Raw genomic sequence first — 23,177 nt, forward strand, 5'->3', positions numbered from 1 at the left:
CAAAATTTACACAGTGTTGGTCTTTTGGAACTTTGTCCCATGGGCCTGCCCCCACTGAATGATTTCTGCTGAAGAATATACATGAGGTGAAAAAATAGCAGCAGATGACAAATGACGATGAATGACAGACAGATGACATGCATGGGACTATGAAGAAAATAACCCACTTGGTTCTTTGGCCCAGGCGCAATTCCCTTACACAAAATTTATGAACTACAAAACTTTTTTTTTTCTTTTTTACATAATCAAATGTTATATATGGCACACATCTTTGTATTTGGTACTATGGTTCTGCAGTCACCATCTAGTTGCCATTAAACCATGCATTAAACCATGTGTTTATATAACATAATTGCATTATAACTGCAACAAATCCCTGGCAAATGAAGAATGCTGGTACATGCTGTGTCAAATTTTTCAGTATTTGTCAATAGTACTGCATGTTTATGGTTTTTAAGGATAGCTTGAACACCTAACATCTGGCTAAATCCCAGTATCATATCACAGCACATAGCACAAAATGTACATTGTACTAGCAACTTCCTTGGGGACAGTACATTGCCACATAGTAAAGATAAACAGATACTGAATTGATATTGACTTTCCCTGCTACACAAGCATCAACAAAATAACAAAAATAAACAATATTCATATCATCACATGTACATTTACAATTGCCACTATGGAAACTCAGCACCCAAACATCTCTTGGGAAGCGTAAACCATGTATAGGAAGCCATCTTCATCCTTCTCGTCCCGGTAAATCTCTGCTAGCGTCGTAGACATGCTGGCCAAACTCTTATTATTCACGATGAGATAAAAGGCCTGGGTGGCTGTGAGTTGCATTCGGTTTCTGCAAAGCAAGTGTGAGACAGAGACATAATCTTATAGCGGCAGCAGACTGATAAATGTTTGCATCCTCATCCCTTTCCCCCCTCTATCTCTTTTGCAACTGCACATTTAGCAGATAATGAATTGAATGTACACAGAAGAAATGAAGCCAAATTATGTAATACCAATTCATATATAATGTGCACACTTTGAATAACCTTAAGCCAGGCTGACACTTGCACGATTCTGTGGCACGCATTGGCACGACTCGAATCGTGCCAGTGCGCAAACTAGTCGTAAACTGGCGTGAAGTGTGCGTAGACCCGTCGTGACTGCGTGCCATGTCAGGACGAGAATTTTGAAAGGATCAAAATTTTGGTCACGACTTGCCACGACAAAATCGTGGCCAAAAGTCGTGCAAGTGTCAGCCTGGCTTTAGATATAAAAACATTTTGAAAATATAACAAGAAAACATGTGAACTGTTTAATTAAATCCACAGTTTGCAAAAGAATAGAAAATATCTACATTTCCTACCAAAAACAAAACAGAACAAAACAAAACACACAGAACAATTTAGAAGAACTCCCTGTTGAAAAGCCACCAAAGTTCAGTGACCATTAAAGTTGTCATTGAGGGATTTTGTAAAACTGAGGTCAATCCTATGGGGTAGAGCTCAAAGAAAAAAGGACTACAGTGTTACCGGTAGTTAAAATCTGTTTTGTAATCAGGTATTAAAGGGATTGCATAAAGTTGTAGTCTCTACAGAGTCTACCTAAGTGACTGGGTGGATATTATGTAGGCTAAATACTTGTAAATGTGACAGTTTTGACCCTAAGATTCTCTATTATTATGGTAATATTGTAGGATGTGAATACTGTAAAGGGAAAATTTTCGGAGTGGAAATCTGCATGTATTTCGTGAGAAATGAAATTAGTGTGAAGATTAAAGTACACACATTTTTTGCTTGTTACATGTACATGCATTACTATTTTCCATTTTGATTCTGTGGAATTAAAGCATATGATATTTATCTTACATTGTACCTGGTCAACCCTGAAAAATTACTCACATTAAAAATTCAATTTTTACAGTGATCTAAATAAAACTTACATGTGAAGAACAATAGTTATATCATATTTTCCATCCAAGTACATTTACATGTAAGTGCCCTTCATATACTTTCAGGCCAACAATTCCTCCATAGAATGTGAAATCAACTAAACACATTTTTGTTCATAAAATAAAAAGTACTATTCAATGCTATGGGGGGGGGGGGTGACTTACATGTACATTGTACATCACCTAAAATTTGAATACATTCAAATTACAACAGTTGTATAGATCTTTGGGCACATACTGTACCATGTAAAAACACTGTGGTGAAAGGTGGTCTCAAAATATAAGGTCGTAAACATAATTGCGTGGCATAAGAGGGCATCATACTTGAATTTGCTGTGTGAAGGCGTCCCAACTCAGATGATGATTACATAAAATGAAAGCACAGATGTATGTACTACGAGCCGTAAAATGATGCACAACATGGTGCACTGATGTTGACAATGGCAAGAAGAAATGGCTGTCAACAAACACATTTCTGAACACTGTTAAATGCATTCCCAAAATGTGGCACATAGAGGGTTTAAAGTAGCAGCCACAGCATGGCTTCCTTTTGTTTGGCTCTACAGCTGACCTCCAAGGTTCAATCTGTATTGACACACCCGACACCGACAGTCTATTCCAGCTATCTCTTTCATCTCTTCAGTGTTTTGTATGTGTGCAGTGGCCTGTAGTGGCTATAAAGTTCTGTCCTGGAAAGCCAGTATCTGCAATGTCCCAAAATGCCACTGATACAAATTGTACTAGTAGGTGGGCCACCACAGTTACATGTACAGTGTTTATTTGGGGTTAGCATATTAAAGGACAAGTTCACCTTCATATAGATGTGGATTGAGTGAATGCATCAATATTAGTAGAACAAATTAGTGAAAGTTTGTGGAAAATCAGACAGTCCGTTCAAAAGTTAAAATTTGTGAATTATCTATGCAGTCACTGCTGGATGAGAAGACTACTGCAGTGCATGATGTCACATGCGTACAACAATATAAGGAAAATGTAAAGAGAATTTCACAAAATTTAATTGTTTGAAGAAAAAGTGCACATTTCCTCAACTTGCCACTGATGTATGTTAATGGTAATATTATTCCCCCTGCCTTCTGAAAGAGACAAGTCAAGCGTTCTTTTCTTATGCGAGAAAAGTGAAAATATGTTGAATTTTCTTTATGTTTCCTTTACATCGTTGTACACATGTGACATCACAAGCTATAGTAGTCTTCTCATCCAGCCAGAAACTTCAAAAATTCATAACTTTTGAATGGGTTGTCAAATTTTCCTCAAATTCTCACTGATGTGTTGTACTAATATTGCTGCATTCACTCAATCCACATGTCTAAGAAGGTGGAATTGTCCTTCAAAAGAAACTACAAATGTATATGCGATTGAGGAGTGGCAATGACCAAGTGTCGAACTTGCTGCTAAAAGTGAAGACCTTCCACAAATAACGAGATACTCTTCTACCACTGGTTTTTTCTTGTGATAGACCCTGATGATATGAATATACTGGGCTAAGCGAGGCATAAAAAAGCCAAAAAGGGTGGCCAGTAGACTGTAGGCCTATACAATGTACAAGTCATGCCAAATAAGCAAGGACGCTACCACCAGAAGTTATAGGCAGCTAGAATTTTCATGATACACCACCATATTGAATTTCAACAAAATCCGACTCGAATATGACCAGTATTGTGAACAAAAATTTGACGTGATCACGGCAGCGCTGTGCTGAATCCAAAGCATCTTCTGGTACACTGCTGCCGGATGATATAAAGTTTTGTTTGTCATTTTGGTTGTTTTTGAAAAAGTGTATTCTGGCTTCATCTTTATTTGTTTAGTTAAATCTGTGAGAAGGTAAAGAAGCTAAAATGTAGGTTAAGAGAAGAACATCCAGAATTGTATGCACCCTCACACTAGATGGTACGATTGTAGGCTCCAGTATACTCTTGCATTTAACTGATCAGGTTCTGAAATAATATTCTAAAATGTATTGCACATTCAAGAGTGAGATATGAATCTAGCTATGAAGTGGTGTTTGATATTTCTGCAACTGACTTCTTCAATAGAGTGAACTAAATGGAGTTCACATGAGAAAGAAGCTTTTGCCTTACCTCATGAAAAGTCAGAAGATTCCAAAATTCAAATCAAAGAAATATAATATCTGCAACTCATCTCACCTGATTATTGTGACAAACTGGCTCATTGTAAGTTCCTGAGGAACGAGGAATTTTGTCTTGTCCAGTAAGGGGAGCTGAGTTTCTTTGTAGTATCGTTCAACAATCACCTGCAAAAGAAGAAAAGAAGAATTATACTCCGTTCAGTTCCGTGGGAAAGATCCAGGATATATACATACACTGTAGGAACTGCAAAAATGCTAGAGACTGATTGAAGCGGTAACGTATTCACATAATTATCATGTACAGTTGAACCTCTCGTATCCGGACAAGTCGGGACCGGGGCTCATCCGGATAAGGGATTTGGCCGGATACGGGAGACTCAATGCTTTATACATGTGCATATACATACACATGTACTGATGATACTGCAACCTTTTCATTGTTACACTCAGTAACAGACCCCAAAATAGAGGTGTATGTTAATGTTGGAAGTAATATGTAATTCATGTGTGTTTGTGTAGGAGTTCTCAAGGATTTGGGAATCCCCCTTTCCTCCTGTAATTTAAAAAAAAAAAAAAAAAAAAAAAAAAATCACGGCAAGATTGCATCCGTATAATAGAGAGATCCGGATAAAGGGAGGCCGGATAAAGGGAGGCCGGATAATAGAGGTTAACTGTATTACAACACATATATCATGAGTCCACTGTTTTGAGCAGGGGGACTCATATTAGTTGTGCGAGTGGTTGAATTTGCGATCGAGAACCATATTGATGGAATGAGAGAAATCTTCTTCTTCTGTTGTACGATGCAATACACCAGGGTGGGTGAGGGGATATAGATTTATAGGTTGATATCTATGCTGCGGATCCAGTTCAGGGCAGCATCACTTGCTTCATACTGAACAACCTGTCATCAATGCGTCTGAAATCCCGCAAGCCAGTCTGGATGTCGTTGCCAATGAGACATGGCCTCATATAGGACTGAGTGTTATGTTCATGGTGCTACAGGTGTCAACCATAATCTCACGACCATCTGAAATTTTAACCACAAAACCATCACAATGCTCTTTCCAGGCTCATCCAGTGCTATCTGGATTTACCAGATGTATTGCTAAACAATAACACTGCACCTCCCTATTGTGGTATCAAGGAAACTTTGTGGGTCTGTGGCTTACCTCTGCAAGAAAGTCATGCCCTGTACCTGTATGAATTGCCACGACTACGTTTTGCCACAGTTTGTAGAGCCATTAGACTTTTCTATAAGAACCAGTTGCCACTGATATGCAAGGCCAGAGTGATAAATAAAGGGGCTATGGATCTAAAATAAAAGAATCAATTGGTCTATTATATTTGCTATTATATGAGGTGTATGTCGTTTAATTAATGATACCTGATCTGGCTATTGTTCAAAATTGTACAACATACAGTATGCACAAAAAGAAAGAAAGAAAGAACGAAGAGCAAGGTCTAATGCTTGTTCTCTTAAACTGTAAAATGACTACACAGACCGATTTTCAGGACGGGATGAAGTACATGTATCAAACATCAACCTCCTGCCCTTTCAAAAGATACATGTATAAGAGGGTTGTGTATGAAATACACATGTACCATATCATGTACAAAATAGTCTTCCCAGGCATTTGTCTCAAAGAAAATCATGATGTATAGTGTACAATAGGCCTACCATCCAATATTTACAGACAAATGAATTCTGCATTTTCAGTTAATCTTAGGCTTGATATGTTACTCTGAATATTTGTGTCCCTGTGTGATGGAAATTACAAAAGCATTTTCTCGTAATTCTACTAAACAAGATAATTTGAATAAAAATCAAATGCTTTGTGGATTTCCTAAATTTTGGATATACACTGTACATTTCTACAGATGTCTTTTTTTTTTTCTTTTTTTTTTAAAGTGTTGACCTTTCAATAAGCCTGTGTCACCACAATGCTATTGTCAAAATTTGAATTAAAAAAAATTCACATTTTTGTTTGGATGTTAGGTGCAAGATCTATTATGTGCGTATGTACCTACCCACACATCTAAAAAATGAGAAATGAGAATTAAGAAGTGGATATAAAAGGTGATATAATTGCAGTTCATCAACAATGCAAAACATTTAATGGCATAATCAAAGTACTGGTAAACCATTGTATTTGCTGTGTACTTTTGTAGTTTTGTGCCCATGGTGAATGGGACACCCCCTAAAAAAAGGATTGGTTATCGAAATCATACAAAACAGTCATAATTATATTGACAAATAACATATTTCATACAAAACTATTTGTATTCATGTTCATCAATTACATGTTGGAAAGCTTTATATATCTCTACAAATCATTCTGCCAATAACAAATTCATAATAAAAGAATCAAAAGTTTTATCAACTACAAAATAAAAGCTTGTTCTGGAGTATCATACTAGTGTACATTGTACTGTATATTGTAATTTAAGTCTCCTAAAGGGGGTACAATGTATCTCACTGAGCTGCGAATGTTTGTGAGTGTAGCGAATTCCAGGGAATATCAGGGTTCATTAACAGTTGCAATCAAATTCCTAATCAGTTGCAATCAAACTCGCAAACAGTTTTCATTGTCGTTTATGGTTTTTCTTGTCGCAAAGAAATATGGAATATGTTCAAATTTCTTTGCGACAAGAAAAACTGTTTGACTTATCATGCAAGTAGATGTGAATATACAAGTTTGTATAATCTAGACCTTGTACAATAACAAATTCAATGTAATGTAATACAGTAACGCAAACAGCATCTACTACTGTATTGACAGGTACAACTGTACTGTATACCCTACACGAAATCAGGACTTCCCAACTATTTCGCATGTGGTTAGATTGGCGATCGTGGAGTTTTGTACTTGACAGAGATATGTAGGCCTATACATACGTACGGACATGTATGCATTTATGATTGTACACTCAAATCGGGATCAGTCATTATTTTCGTGTGTCTTTAATTTCACAAATAGCACCTGACTAGTGAAATTCGCGAAAATAAAAACCTTGCAAAAAATTCTCTGTATCATACAATATTTACAAGAGTATAAGTTCTTTTAACCCCATGAGGACAGGCTGATTTTGCTACAACATGTATTTCCCACAGACACTTGCCCGAGTGTACTCGGAACTCATCCTCAACAGGTCAATTCCAGAAAAAAAAAAAGTCCCCACACCATCACATGTTTCATCTCAGCCTGCCAAGAAGTACATGTAAGTGATGCAGGACAAGTTTACCTTCATAGACATGTGGGTTGAGTGAATGCAGCAAAATTAGTATCAGTGAGAGTTTGAGGAATATCAGACAATCCGTTCAAATGTTAATATGAATTTTTGAAGTTCCTGCTCAGTTACGGCTGGATGAGAAGACTACTATAGCTTCTGATGTCACATTTGTACCACTATATAAAGAAAGAATAAAGAAAATTCAACATATTTTCACTTTTCTCACATAACAAAAGAACACTCGACTTCTCTCTCTCAGAAGGCAGGGGGAATAATATTACCCTTAAGATACATCAGTAACAAGTCGAAGAAATGTGCATTTTATTCAAGAAGTAAAGTTTTGTGAAATTTTCTATTTGTTTTCCTTATATCGTTGTACGCATGTGACATCATACACTGTAGTAGTCTTCTCATCCAGCAGTGACTGCGCAGATACTTTAAAAATTCATAACTTTGGAACGGATTGTCGGACTTTCCCTAAACTTTCACTGATACGTTCTACTAAGATTGTTGCATTCACTCAATCCACATGTATATGAAGGTGGACTTGTCCTTTAAGTATGCACAAGATTTTAACTGCTTTGTTTGCTGCCATATTTCACAATACCTGGCAAGAGATCACACGCAAAAATGCCATTACAATGGTACTGTCAACTCCTACTACCCGGTAAGCTTTCAAAATGTGTTTCTGATTTACGATGTAATTTGATGGGTTGTAATGACTACAGTATAAGCACAAAATTCTGATTTCACAAAGTAAGGACATACCAGGTGCGGTGGAGCACCCCAATTTGCATCTCATTATCGCCCCGTTCTATTTGAATTTCCAACGGGCATCCACGGCTGCCCGAAACTGTGTGCATGAAAAAGTCAAATCTTTACCTTCTCCTTGTGCCGCTATGCGTGCTGCTAGTAAACTCAAACTTCCCACACTATCTAAGTTTTTAAAAACCTTCCTTTTGATGAAAAAATTATGAAATTTGCTGCACTAGAACTTGAGATATTAAAGCGTTTTGAATATCACCTCTCGCAAAACATGCGTTCTGTTTTTTTCCGACTGGACTATGGCCGGGCTCCAATGTGTCCGAATTTGGCAACATACAACTAAGTTCATCAGGCCTCCATCCATATATGGTGAAAGTTTTCGCTTGGTTCCACCTGTACTTTTTGAGAAATCAACTTGTTTCTACAGGGTTTGAAATAGAAAATTGTAGTCAGCGAAACAATTGAAAATGACGTCATTTCTTTTCCCGTAATATTGAGCATGCATGGTATGTGAGATTCAGGATTTCGTGCTCATTGTTGGTTTGCATGTGACGCAGTCAATTTTGCTGAGTGTCGCACGGCGGTGACTGCTTAGCTGCTGCTGCGCACGCTGCATGCAGCAATGCGTTGTGTGTGCTGTGACATGGAACGCTACAGTGACGCGATTACATATACATGGGACCAACCTGTACGCTTTGCGTTCGTGTCATTTTTGACATCACCTTCTGTTTTTTTCCAACACAACCATGGCCGGGAATATTACGGTATGAAATTTAAAATGCAAGCAGATAAATAAATTTCGGTGTGGGTGTTCGAATGGCGCTTTGGTTCCGCAATCACACTTTGTGAATTTTAGGATGATTTTCGAGGCATATTTTTGGTAATTTTGCTCACCAGGTTTTTTGCTAAAATTTCACATTTTATCATGGTCAAATCCTTTAATATGTTATATGTGCATATTCGGACATGTTTTCAAATTCAAACTAACTCAATTTTGATCCGAAAATAGGTTTCCTTAAATTGTTATTAGCTTGAGAAGTTGTTTACTTTTTCTCAACTACGCAAGTACAATGTTGTTTACTTTATGCAAATGAGGCTCGGCTGCCGATGGATTTCTGCAAGATAATTGGGGTGCTCCACCGCGCCTGATACAACAATAGTATGAAGTTAAAAAAAGAGGGTGCAGCAGTGCATGTACACTGTACAAGTGTACAAATACATGTACATGGTTGCAATTACTGGAGAAATCTGAAAAAAAAAAATCCCAACAACATTAAGTTGTAACATGAAGGTTCACACTGAATTCAGACTCCTGCAAATGTGTAGAGAGGTGTTTTGTGTACAATTTATTTATTGCACCATGATTTCTCTGTCATGTGTATGACAGTACACTGTACTGTGCGTACTGCATTATTAATGCCACTCATGGTTAATATCTCTAGTTGTGAGCCAAATAAATATTGCAAGTACTACATTGCACTCCCGTTGTAATGAACACTGTTCAATCAAAATTTGTTACAACGAAATAGCATTGCAGGTTCCAAAACTATCATCTACATCTTTACATTACATGTGTATAGGCCTACTTCATTATTATTATTATTTTTTTTTTAATGTTTGGCTAGTGTTGTTCAGGAAGTGTACAACAAAACTTTGATAAACAGGTTTGTAATGAAAGGAAACTGCCAGGCGTGTGAACTTCATTATAACAGGAGTTGCCTCGTATACAGTATGCAACATACACAAGTATAATTGGTAAATAAACATTCAGCAGAGATCTACAGTATGGTCCTCCTTGGACTGAGGACAATATTTTTTTAACAAGGATGATCTCAGTTCTTTGGAATAGAGCCTTTCTGATCTTGTTGACAATCTCAGCCTGCATGCAGTCTGCACAGAATTACAGCTACAACAACTGAGTGGTTTGTTTGCTTGAACACTCAGGAATTGGCTCTGACCTTTGTTAAAACTGTCCTTGACATGAAAGATTTCTACAGGTCAATCAAAACAGAGAGAAAAGAAGAACTAAATCTGATCTGTATCATGAGACACATGGCTGAATGGCTGTAGTGTAAAGGACATGGATGCATCCTTAATCTCTAACAATAGTTCAGCATTGAAACGTCATGAGCCTTACAAAAGCAGTGGGTTGGAACTTCTGCAACAGTGTAATCTCTCTTATCTGATATAAATGAACATTCGAAAAACTGTACAATGAATATGAAACAAAAGTCCTGATTAAGCCAACTGAAGATGTGTGCTGTTAATGTGAAGTTTTATATGGGTACAATTGTACATGCTGCTCACTATGGTGCTGCACTGCTAGATCTCACTGTAAGACTTACAGCTGTATAGCCATTTCACATGCAGCAAGAGACAGTGACAAAGAGCTTTCAGTAAATGATTTGCTGTAAACAGAATGTATGTATTAAGATGATTAAATCTCAAGGCAGAATAGAAATATATCATACAGCAACAGACGTGTAAAATATTCTTGGGAAGTATTTGTAAGCACAGAACACTTTCTCTCCTCTTTGCTTCTGCTTTGAAAAGACAAAGCAAAGTGACAGATCAAAAAATGCAAACAGAACCTTGCTCTGCTGTGCAAAAAGCTTCCACTTGTTTGAAAACAAAATTGAACAGTAACTGAGCACAGGTTATGGGTTATTCAAACATGATATTCTACATTTTAAATCCATTGTTTATACGGATAGCAATCACTAAACATATTGTATTATATACACAGGTACACAGTATAATATTATGTTGGGAAGTGATGAGACAGGTGCAAATGCCTAGATGGTATACAAGTACATTGTATGGCACAGCTTCAACCAACACTTTTCTGTGCATCAAACAAGCCATGTTTGGAAGTGGATAAATAAGAATGCAAAGGCACCTAGTTCATATTTCGGCTTTGAGTACGGAAGGGGCCTCTCCTCTGGCAAATTGTGTTTAATTTTAACAAAATACACAACGCCATGTTTGATCTCGAGCAAAGCAAACCATCATAACAGCAAAGAGAAGTGTCACAAAAAGTGCTTTCCATTCCCTTAAAAAAAAAAAAAAGAGGTTGGAAGGAGATTCTGCCTTGCTATACAAATTGTTTACAGTGTATCCAGGTTGAGCAAACTTTGTTGACATGAAGCTCATTCACACACAATAAAAAAGCATGATTCGAATCATGCTTTTGTGTGCTCTTGCTCACATACAGTACATTGTATACAGGCCAAAAAATAAATGGATAAATAAATAACTAGAAATGTCGCTATGGTGACTGGTATGCCTCCGCCATAATGCATGATTCTCTAATAGGTACATGTATACATACGTGTGGTACATGTGGACAATGTGTGATTACATTTTAACAAAATTGGCAAAATATCAAAAAGACATGTTAGTCACAGATGTGTTGAATGTTCACCTTCCTTGACGTAGGTTTGGATGAATAGGAGAGCATGTATTTGGGGATTTAAGGACTTTAACTTGACTTTGACCCTTTCATAAGTTTGTGCATCATTGAGTAATTTTCAAGGTATAGAAAAAGTAGCTGTACTGAATAGTAAATTGTTACCATTTTCATCTGGCCTTTGACCCTAAAATTAAGAGAATCGCTGTCAGGCAGAACATGCATGAATATGTACTAAGTTTCAAGATAACTTGAGCCATTTCCGAGATATGGAGGAAGAGCTACAAAATATTGTAAGTTCAGCACTTTCACTTGATCTTTGACCTTTTGACCTTTGATTTTTTTGGCAAAAAGAAAAAGACCTTCCCAGAGAAACTCTATTGGGTTATACATGCATACACCAAGTTTAAAAGAAAAAATATTCCTGTTGGCATTGCCTAAATATTAGGGAAATAGTAAAATTTTGAAGTGTTGCACTTGACCTTTGACCACTGACCTTTGACCTCATGAACCCCAAATTCCCTAGATAATCACTGCCAGTCAGTACATGCATATATACTATGTTCCATGAAGATACCTAGAATAATTTCTAAAATACGGAGAAAAAAGTGACATTTTAACATTTTCACTTGAACTTTTGACCTTTGACCTGTGACCTCATGACCCCAAACTTTCACCAGAGAATCTAAATTGGGTTAGACATGTATAACTAAGTTTCAAGAAAATATCTTTAAGCATTGCATAGATATGGGGGAAATAGTGAAATTTAAGCATTTGACCTTGACCTTTTGACCTTTGACCTTGAGTATGTGCACCCAAAAGTTGATACAGTTTGTAGGCACAACTTCACTCCCTAATACACATATGTGTGTACATGCCAAGTTTCATTAGGATACCTCAAACGTTTTTTTAGTTATGCTGTCCACAAAATTCATTACGGACGGACGGACGGACGGACAACCCGAAAACATAATGCCTCCGGCACCACTTCGTGGCGGAGGCATAAAAATAAAACTTGCTACCAAAATCGCACAAGTTTCAAGCAAGACCAACTGTGCATATATGTGCTAGAAGAATTTAGCCTGAATTTGACCGCACTGTCCCACAAACACCTTGAATTATGGGATATTATACAAATGACGCACAGGTCTGAGTGCGTCAGTCGGAATTGTGTGCATAAGGTAACTATGGAATGCTTCACCCATGAGGCGAAGCTGAGTGGGTTTAGGCTGAATTCCATAGTTACCGCATGCACACTATATTCCGACTGACGCACGAAAAGACATGTGCGTCATCTGATTTATAGAATGGGTAATTTTCTTGCCAAAAACCCATTTTTCTATCGTGTTACCCGATGACAAAATTACTGGATGCATTTCCTTTTGGCTTGGCATACACAAACCATGCATCAGTTTTTACTGGACGCACAGCCAGCCATGCATCAGTAAATACTGATGCACGGTTGTTTTAGTCAATAGGCGTCTCGTACTGGGTGCATGAACACTTGCTTAGTGCGCGAATCTTTGTTACAAGTACGCATACTCTTGCTACAAGTGCGCGATAACATGTTTACTACTGTGACTCAGAGTGCGGCCAGTAAAAATCAACACATACGATACTGTATGTAGCTCTCAACCAATGAGATCGCAGGATTCTCGCTACCCATTCTATAAAAAAACCTGGTTCTGTTTCACAAACTACTGGTATTCATACAATGCCCCTGTACACCCTCAGATCAAGTACAGTTGTAGCATACATGTGGGCAGTTGTATGGTCAGTGACTGGCTCATTGCAGGACTGACATAATTTTCTTGCATATGGCTGCCTTTTCGTTCGACTTTGACTGTTTTGTGAAACTTAAAGGACAAGTTCACCTTCATAAACATAAGGATTGAGAGAATGTAACAATATTAGTAGAATACATCATTCAAAGTTTGAGGAAAATCAGACAATCCATTCAAAAATTATGAAATTTTGAAGTTTTGTGCAGTCACCGCTGGATGAGAAGACTACTGCAGCATATGATGTCACATGAGTAAAATATAAAGAGAATTTCACAAAATTTCATCTTTTGAAAAAAGTACAAATTCCCTTGACTTGTTACTGACATATGTTATGGGTAATATTATTCCCCATGCCTTTATAAAGAGGCATGTCAAGTGCTCTGTTATTATGCGAAAAAAAGTGAAAATAACTTGAATTTTTTTTTTCATTTTCTTTATACTGTTGTACACATACAATGTATGACATCACAAGCTGTAGTAGTCTCCTCATCCAGCAGTTCCAACACAAAAATTTTAAAAATTCATAACTTTTGCATTGATTGTCTAATTTTCCTAAAACTTTCACTGATGTGTTCTACTAAAAATATTGCTGCATTCTCTCAATCCTTATGTTTATGAAGGTGAACTTGTCCTTTAAAGAATTCCTTTTTCTTTTATTAGTCTGTCACCAATTAACCCTAGGGGACTTTCTAATGACAGTAATTTGTTTTCTCTGTGATATTGCGCAGCTGTTTTCGTCCTCGACGATTTTTTCTTTTTTTTTTGTCCTGCTACATTTTTAATGGTTTTGCTCATATTATGCATGTGTGAAACAAACCATTGCTTAAAAAAGCACACAAACAAATAAAGTCCAAAAAGTGTACACAGTTAAAATACGCAGAAGAAATAAAAAAGTATGTACATGCAAAAAAAAATTCATGCAACTATACTGAATTGAGTGAATGCAGCAATATCAGTTGAATCAGGGTTACCTCCCTGGTTGAATACATCAGTGAAAGTTCAAGAAAAATTAAACTATCCCTTCTAAAGTTAATATGAATTTTTGAAGTTTCAGTGCCACCATCACTGGATGAGAGGACAGTCAGTTTGAGGTATCACTGTAGGAAAATGATATGAACAAAAATAAGCAGAATACAACATATTTTCATATTTCTGGCAAAATGAAAGGGCACCTTACCTTTGTCAGAAAGAAGGGGGAACAACATTACCCATAACATGTGCCAGCAAAGAAGTCAGGGAATGTACTTTTCATTAAAAAAATGAAATTTTGCAGAATTCCTCAAAACATTTTCTTTACATCGTTGTCCTGCACAGACATCACAAATTATTGTGGTCTCCTAAGCCAGCGATGGTGGCACTGAAAATTTATTATTAACAACTCATAGCTTTTGAATGAATATTCGATTTTCATCAAACTTTCACTGATGTGTCCTTCTAATATTGCTGTATTCACTCAATCCATATTTGGGGAAACTTTTTTCTTTATATGAGTTCTAATAATATAAATTGTGCTGAAGACTCACCGGTATTTTGTTTGGAAACTTCGCTCTGATACCTGCCACTTCATCTCTTCTTTGACCTATAGATAAATAACAAACATACAAACATGGCAGTCATATGACAAATGGACTGATAACATAAGATACAGAATATAGGTGGTATACAATGTAGCAGCTACAAATTAAAACGCTAAAACAGATGATGACTGATAACTTCTAGGTGTCTAACTGTTCAATGTATCTGACATGCTCTATAATAATACCATACATTGTACCTGTTCCATCTGTTGTACGGTATGAATTATGTATTGCCAGGGTACCATACAGTAGTACATGACTCAATGTGCACACAAATTAAATTGAATTACGAAAGATATTTCTCGTGATTGTCCGTCTGGGTATGAAGAGCCACACATTTTTGACAGCCAGGGATCAATTCACATCCCCCCTTTTTTTTTTTTTTTGGGGGGGGGGGGGAAGGGGTAAAACATTGAGTTGTATTTGAAGCGGGCAAGTGGGCATACAGGCTTGTAGCACTCTGTACATTGCCCCTTTTTTTACCATTTGTATCATCATGTGCAGCAATCTGATATCATGAAGTACCCAGTAGATAGCCCTGCTCACTTGGAATTAATTGTGTTAATTGATTAATTCATTAAGATAAAACTCGAGGCAAAAGATCTAGGAGTTAAATTATCAACTAACAAGCCTCGGCTATGTGATACCACGGATAACTAGAAATTAGGAAATAAAACAAAAGTGAGGAACACCCAAGATGGAACAAACATTAGAATAGATTAGAATTTTCCAAAATATCTTGCTTGCTTCTATATTTGACAGTATTTTTCTATTCCAATTTAATTTAATATTTTAATTTTCCCCATCTCTTGTCATTCATTTCTTCTTCAATCAATAGGCCTTTAATGAATGATAAGGTAACCAAACCATACTTAACTACGTCAACATATCGACACTAACTTTCAGCTTTCATCTCTTTTGCCCCAAGGTGGTTGCCTCTGACTTCCATGTCCCTCATGTTGGTTGCCGAGATATTGAGATGCTGATATGTATGGGGTTTCCTTGCCTCTTATCCCTCCCCCTGCTTCTTCCACATTGCGCTAGATTATCTTCTCCATCTAGGCCCTGATTTCCTTCAGTGCTTCTGTCATTTTTATCTTAACTTTTTCAGTCCCTAAATTGCTCAACGGCGACCGCTCGATCTGTTCTCTTGGTTTTCATCTGTGCTGTTGTCATTTTTGTCTCTATTATTTTTGTTCCCTAAATCACTTGGCAGCGACTGCTCGAGCAGGTCAGTGCCTGGGCGGTTCCCGCTCGGACACCGAGCGTATTTTGGGCAGCGAGTGAAAACTGGTCGGTCGCCGCTGAAATTTTAACTCCGCGTTAAAATTTCAGCGGCGACCGACCGATGCTCTAAAAACCAGTGGCGCCTGGTCGGTCACTGGTCGTTGTCCGACCGGTTTTGGCTAAAAACTCGCCGACCGGTCGCCGAGCAGGCTGATTTTGGGGGTTGTGACCGTAGCCTTAGTTCTCAGTTGTATACAATTGCCAGTGTCGGGTGTGAATATAGTATACAATGTACACTTCTCTAATTATTATGTATTGGTGAAAGAATGGAATATAGGTGGACAGTGTTCTTCTTCAGAATTATAAAATGCTTTAATACACACTGTCATGATAATGAATAACTTTGAATTTTAAAGGAATTTTCTCCAATGTATTCAGTTCTCTACATGTACAAGTGTACATGGAACATGACTCACATTACAATAAAGTACAAAAGCTACAAAGTAGCAAACAAGAAATGAATCACTAACATAATAAACTCAAAAGTAATGCAGTAATAACAATTTAGCACTATTTTAGCTAAGTCAGACATTTTCTTATCAAGGATCTGTATAAAAGGAGGCAATCTGAAATCATGTTCTTTATTTTCAGTTACCTTTCACTCTTACGTATGTACTAGTATTTCAATGAAAAAGGATAGATGTGAAATCTACAATCCTCCAAAATGTACATATGCACGGGGAGAAAGACTATTGAGAAACATCATTACCTTGGAGTCACAAGGAGCCTGCATTCATATATCATTATTATTTCTTTTTTAAGTACAGCTGTAGCAAAATCTTCGTCAAAGGCATTTAAGATTCACCTGAAATTGAGAGCTCAGGCCCCTTTTGACTCCATTTTACTCCACTACTACTAGCATGCCACTGCTGGATACTGTAAAACCAGAAATCTTTGAGTGCATTCTAATTTCGCAAATTTCACGAGAGCCAAGATTCACAAAATTGAAATGCACACAAAAACTCTTGTCTACACTACAATGTATACCTCATTTTATAACTGCACTAAATGCGAGTGGCCATTCGCAAGAATTTTATGTTGAGAAAACGGCTGCCGCCTGCAATGTCCCCGAAAAAGGTATCTGTGCACAGTACAGTGGACTCCCGTTATAACGAAGTCCTCGGGACCGGCAGTTTTCTTTCGTTATAACGAAATTTCGTTATAACCGAATGAATAAACAATAAAAATACATAGAGTTGATAATGTTGCGGCCCTAAATTTTATTTCGTTGTAACCGGAATTTTGTTATAACCGTGTTCGTTATAACGGGAGTGCACTGTACAAAAAGAGTGTCTTCCTTGAAATGGAATAGAGGATATCTATCGTCAGTACTTCGTTGCCACTTAAAACCAAAATAAGTTTGCACACTGCAACATCTAAGGATGACCCCTTCTAAACATTTATCATGCAAGCCTTAGTTTCTAAAGATCAAAACATCAATTTTACCAATCTCTTTGAACAGTTCTGTATCTCTTACCCTTAATTACCCTAGATGTCAATGCGTAAAGAGTGATTCCTGCCAGGTTTAGGTAAAACTGGACAATGGGTTTTGACAGGAGACGAAAGTGTAGAAAGGTATCAGGGCAATGGCAACACACGAAAAGCAATCACAATGCAATAGAGGAGAATGATTACTTACAAAACAATATGGAAATAGATAAGGAGGTAGATGATTATACATGTAAGTAGCTGTTTGGACGGATAGAGGGAATAAAGAAAAGTCATGGAATCTGGCAGGAATAATGTAGACTTTTACGATTTTACGTTTTCACATTTACTCCTCCTTGAATATCAGCTACAATGTACAAAGTGTACTTTGACCTCAACTGGTAATTTTACGTTACCGGTAAACTACGGACAGGATCCTGAGGTCAGGGGATTAATGCTTTTATGTTGTTTTATGTTTAATGTGGTGTTATGTTTGCTTTTATCTTGTTGTTGCTGCTGTTGCTCTTCCTGTATACTTTTGTCTTGCATTGAAAATCTTTGCATGGTACTTCTCAAAAACTCTTGGTATAAAAAGGATTAAAGGTATCATCCCAGAAGTAATGAGAATGGACAAATATAACAGAAAATTATTTACTTTGTCTGTGTTATGGTGGTATGGAACAGGAAATTCACTTTTTGTGCAAAAAAAAAAAAGAAATATGCATGTTAAATTTTAATTGAAATTTATGCAATGAAGGGCTTAAAATCCAACAGTCCAGCTTATGTAATGCCTTTACTTTTCTGTTATAACGTATTTGGGTAGGGTAGAAATTATGGTAATCGTGCACATCATTAATGCTTTAAACAAAATGATAATAGAAGATTAACAAGCACAGTTATGATTTTGACAGCCATGGCACAGACGGTGGGAGTTGAATCAGCTATCATTTTCACTTTTTAATACTTGATAACCATAAAATGTTCCAAAATTGACATTTAAACTTGTACTGAAGTCAATCAATGGCAAATACTAGGATTTCACTACTTAATAGTTCTACAACTGAATAAAAAATGTGTACTGAATCAAAAAATGTGTAATCAAGTTATGTGTATCTTCCATGAGTTACTGAAAATTGTGCAAAAAATCTGCCAGGAACATATTGCCCAATGAGATACAGATGTGTTGATTAGATTTTGGGTACAATCCCTCCAGATCAAATTGTTAAAGGATATTACCAATCGCCCAGCTATAAAAATATTTCCAGCCAAAACTCAAGTCAAGAATATGACATGGTTATGATAATACATGTATGGCAGGACAGACAGAAAATTATAACACCTTAATAAATTACAAAAGTAAAAAGCAAATTCAAAAACATAAGATCACTGAACTTTGGCTATAAACATTATTTATTCAACCGCACAAACTCAAAGTATCCAATAGGAATGCAGTTTGCTTTATAATAGGAGGGAAATAAAAGGGTAAATATTTCCTTGCTGTGAAGGGGCTTTTGTGTTTAATCTTCAAGGTCAAATCTCAATAGATTTCATCTACTCTGTACACCTGTACCTTTACATAAATGGAATAGACCATTCTTAGCCAGTCAACAGGAATAACATGATGTACACAGTGTAGGATAGGATTGTTCAGAAATTTGTATCCTTGTCCGACAGTGCACTAGCCACAATATAGTGTTCACTTGCAAGAATGACGCATTTCCTTGTGCAGTCACACAGAAATTATTCCTTCATCCTTTATTCAGTCATATGACTAGTCATCATGTTAAACAGATAGTGTCACAAGCAATACACACAACACACACACACACTCACACAAAAGAAATAGGTTTTCAGATTTATCTGATAAAATTGGAAATTCACATTTGTTGACTAAAAAAACCCCAACTAATCTTTGATGTTTTCAGTATCTTTAGTCAAAATTTCGAATACTATTTTTATGAAATTATCTAAAACTTCAAGATTTCTATGAAGCATACTGTACACTGTATAATGTACATAATGCATTTCATCGCATCAAATTTGTAAACTCCACACCACAGCCCACTGCCAGCTTATTTTACCTTCATTGTGGTGGGTTTTAGATAGAAAGTGGGACAAAATTGTGCAAACTGTATGCATAGGATTTTTTTAAAGCATAGAGAGTGAAATATTTGAAAGTAATATTGACATGCATGTACAGTATCCACAGGATAATCCATGTTTAGTGACATAATCAGGCTTTCATGTGATGGTTCATCATTGTCAACACAGTGTACACTACATTGTACCTATAATCTACTGTTAACATATTTTTCTTCCTACATACATACAAGTACATTTGTATTGGGTACCTGTGTATTGTGGCATGTGTGTGTGCTTGTACATACATGTACATTGTAAACAGCTGATACTTTGCAAACCATGTAAAGACTAAGCTTAGATACCAGTAAGATGATACAGAAATGCAATCTTCTTCATCATGTATCATAAACCCTCTGGTACAATACACAGATTCGTCAAAGTGTCAACCTCTACTCCCCTTTCTCCATGTTCAAGGCATACACACTTTAACAAATCAAAATTCTGTTCCTCAAAGGGTGATTAGTCTAAGACAGGTCACTTACATTTTGTACTCGAGTCTTTAAAACCACCAGAAAATAAAAAAAGTGAAATAAGCGAGAGAAGGTCTATTTCTATTACATTCACTCATATTCCAGTCAATTCACAATGAAAAAGGCATACATACACCATTTTGTACATCAACAATAAAGCCCCAACATCGCATATTTTTTTGAGGCAAATTTGACGTACAGATGCAGAACTTGAAGTCTGTTTGTCATCCATTTTTCTCAAAGTCCTGATTGGAGTATATTTAGAGGTAAAGTGAGGACAACTGTAGAACCCTACTGAACTGTTAGCTGTTTCTTTGTTCTGATGAAGTCTAGAATGATCGTCTATGGCATGATTGATTAAATTGGAGAAGGGCAAATACCTCTGTAATTAGTGTTTTTACCATTTTGTGTCGAGTAGGTCCTACACTGTATGAAGCAGTCTACAGTGTATAATGTAGTACTGTACTAGTAGTAATAGTAGGCCTTACACTGTATGTTCAATGACAATACCAATGTTGAGTCACCAAGTCCAAGGTTTTAGACCTACTGTAGACAGGCCTAACGTTAAACACTATTTCTAACTTACTTGAATTTGATCATACACAGCCAATTTCAAGTCTTTTAGTAATTTCTACACAGTTGATGTGGGATCCAAAATTAAGTGTCAGTGCTCCGTTTTCGTTTCTGATTGATTGGCTGTTTTAATAGTGTTGGATTATAAAAAGGACTGGTGGTGTGTATGGTGTTTATCAATACAAAATTGTAGGTGCTTAAATTGTACTTTGATATAATATTATACCAATTTCATTTTTGGCACCAACAGACAAATTATGCATAAAATTTTGGAGTGACAAAATTGCATCACCACACTTGACCATATCACGAGATGTATGTTTAACGTTAGATTCCACTTTGCCTACCTGCCTACTACGGCTTTAATACTAGGCCATAGTGCACAGTGGGAGTGACAGTGCAGTGAGTGTCCAGTCTACGTGTTAGAATAGTAAATTAATGACTTTCTATCTATAATATTATCTAGAGCTCAGCTCTGACTTTATAGTCTAAACAGAATGGCTGGAACCATACAAAAATTAATTTAAAGAATAGACTGTGCCGACGAGGGGTAGGCTGGCTATAGATGCTAGCTAGCCTAGAATAGCAGATAGTCATAAGAATCTTATATGGTTCGCTGGCAATAACACTGAAAAAGTAGCAGACAACAGCTGATAAACAACGGTCACTCTGAAGATGATCTTTGTTTGTTACTGCCATAGATCTGACGTTACCACTCATTGATACAAAGCCCTTTACCACACAATGCGAATACAATATAAACGCAAACAAGGCCTAGACTCTATCTGGATCACTTCAGTAATCACCGACTCGACTTGTATTTGGCGTAGGACTATTTACTGTACTACTGAATACTCACTGAACGTTTTTCGTTGTTTGAATGATCGGTAAATCTTCTCTTCCTCCACCATGGCTGCTTTCTTATCCGTTCCCATATCGACACAAATCTTCACGGAAGTCTGCGTGAAAATATGGGCTCACGAAAGTAGTAATTTAGTAGTTCCAGCTGATTCAGTACCTGCTTGCAATTCGCAATGTACACTGTACCATTCAACACAACAGACAAAACATAAAATCCTAGCCTGCATACTGCGTGTTCACGCTTGTATACATATGCATGCACACTGCACATTGCATTGTACGGACGTCTCGCAGTGTGTACGCGAGCGCACAGCTGGCCACGGATGATTGCCCGTCACATTATTATTTCATAGTACTTAGTATGAATATGATTTCGCTATCACCACATTATATTGCAATAGATTTGAAGGGCAGGCCTACTTCCCTGCGATAGATTTATTAACTGCCTCGGAAATATACTAAGTAGATAGAAGAACGCATAGATTTTTCGGCGTCCAGTATTGATGACAAAACCCAAAAAACTTTAAACATCTGCAATTTGTAATAAAGAAGTGAAGTGTGAGGACTGAGAAAGATGTCTTTGTTCACCTTTTCGTGGAATAACTCAGATGATCTTTATCCCACAATTTGTACGTTTTTGCACAATTAAACAAGACTTCTAGCCATGCACAAGCAGGCCAATTCCGAATATTGTCCACCTTAGTACTTCCAATTTGATATTAGGTGCTTTCAATTGTGTGAAAACAGAAAAGTCGGTGAAGTAGGCTTATATGCAGTGGCAGATTTCGGGGGGGGGGGGGGGTGGAGCTCCCTTTATATTGTTTTGAAATAAAAGAAATAAAAAGAAAAAATGGAAGGGGTATGTGCGCCCCAACTTTTTATTTATTTATTTTTTTTTTTTTGGTATTTCTTGTCAGCCGATGAAACCCGGAAGTGGCACCAGAAATATTTTTTGCGCCCCCTTTACGGAATTCCTGGATCCGCCCCTGATATCAATCACAAATTCGAGGGAAAATCGGAAATAGGGCCGACATGCGAAAGTTATGAACTGTGAAAATTTAGACAGCAAGACAAATTGTCAACTCTGTGTGATACAGTGTTGGATGGGCAGCTCGTGCTGTTTGTTCACAAACTTAAAACTAGAAATGTCGCTACGGCGACTGGTGTATGCTATAGCCTCCGCCATAATGCATGGTTCTCCTAATAGGTCTTTAGTACAATGTCTTGACAATGTGTGATGAGAGTTTCACACAATTGTCAAAATATTAAAATGACAGGTTTGCCACAAATTAAATCTGCTGAATGTTCACTTTCCTAGAACTAGGTTCAATTGGATGAATGATTAAAATGTCAGAGTGCAGGTATTTGGGGGAACTGATGATTTTTACTTGACTCTTGACCCTTTTATAAGTTTATGCATTGAGTAATTTTCAAGGTATTGAGAAAAAGTGTAATTTCAGTATCAAATGGTAAAATAGTATTATCTAAACCTGGCCTTTGACCTTTGACCTCACAGTTCCAAAGAGAATCACTGTTAGGTAGAACATGCATAAATATGTAAGTTTCATGATAATACCTTGAGTTACTTT

General features: G+C 37.0%; 1 protein-coding gene across 1 annotated transcript; it reads right to left on the minus strand.

Moving 5' to 3' along the window:
- Nucleotides 1–383: 383 nt before the first annotated feature.
- Nucleotides 384–21,762, minus strand: LOC140226740 (microtubule-associated protein 1 light chain 3 gamma-like). The gene is made up of 4 exons (XM_072307175.1): nt 21,587–21,762; nt 14,774–14,829; nt 4,117–4,223; nt 384–853 (listed from the first exon to the last, which is right to left on the minus strand). Exons 1-4 carry the CDS (start codon nt 21,660–21,662, stop codon nt 691–693), a joined length of 402 nt encoding a protein of 133 aa, XP_072163276.1. The 5' UTR covers nt 21,663–21,762; the 3' UTR covers nt 384–690.
- Between the last annotated feature and the right edge of the window lie 1,415 nt (nt 21,763–23,177).

This window comes from Diadema setosum, chromosome 1 (assembly GCF_964275005.1).
Source record: "Diadema setosum chromosome 1, eeDiaSeto1, whole genome shotgun sequence".
Classification (NCBI taxonomy): Eukaryota; Metazoa; Echinodermata; class Echinoidea; order Diadematoida; family Diadematidae; genus Diadema; species Diadema setosum.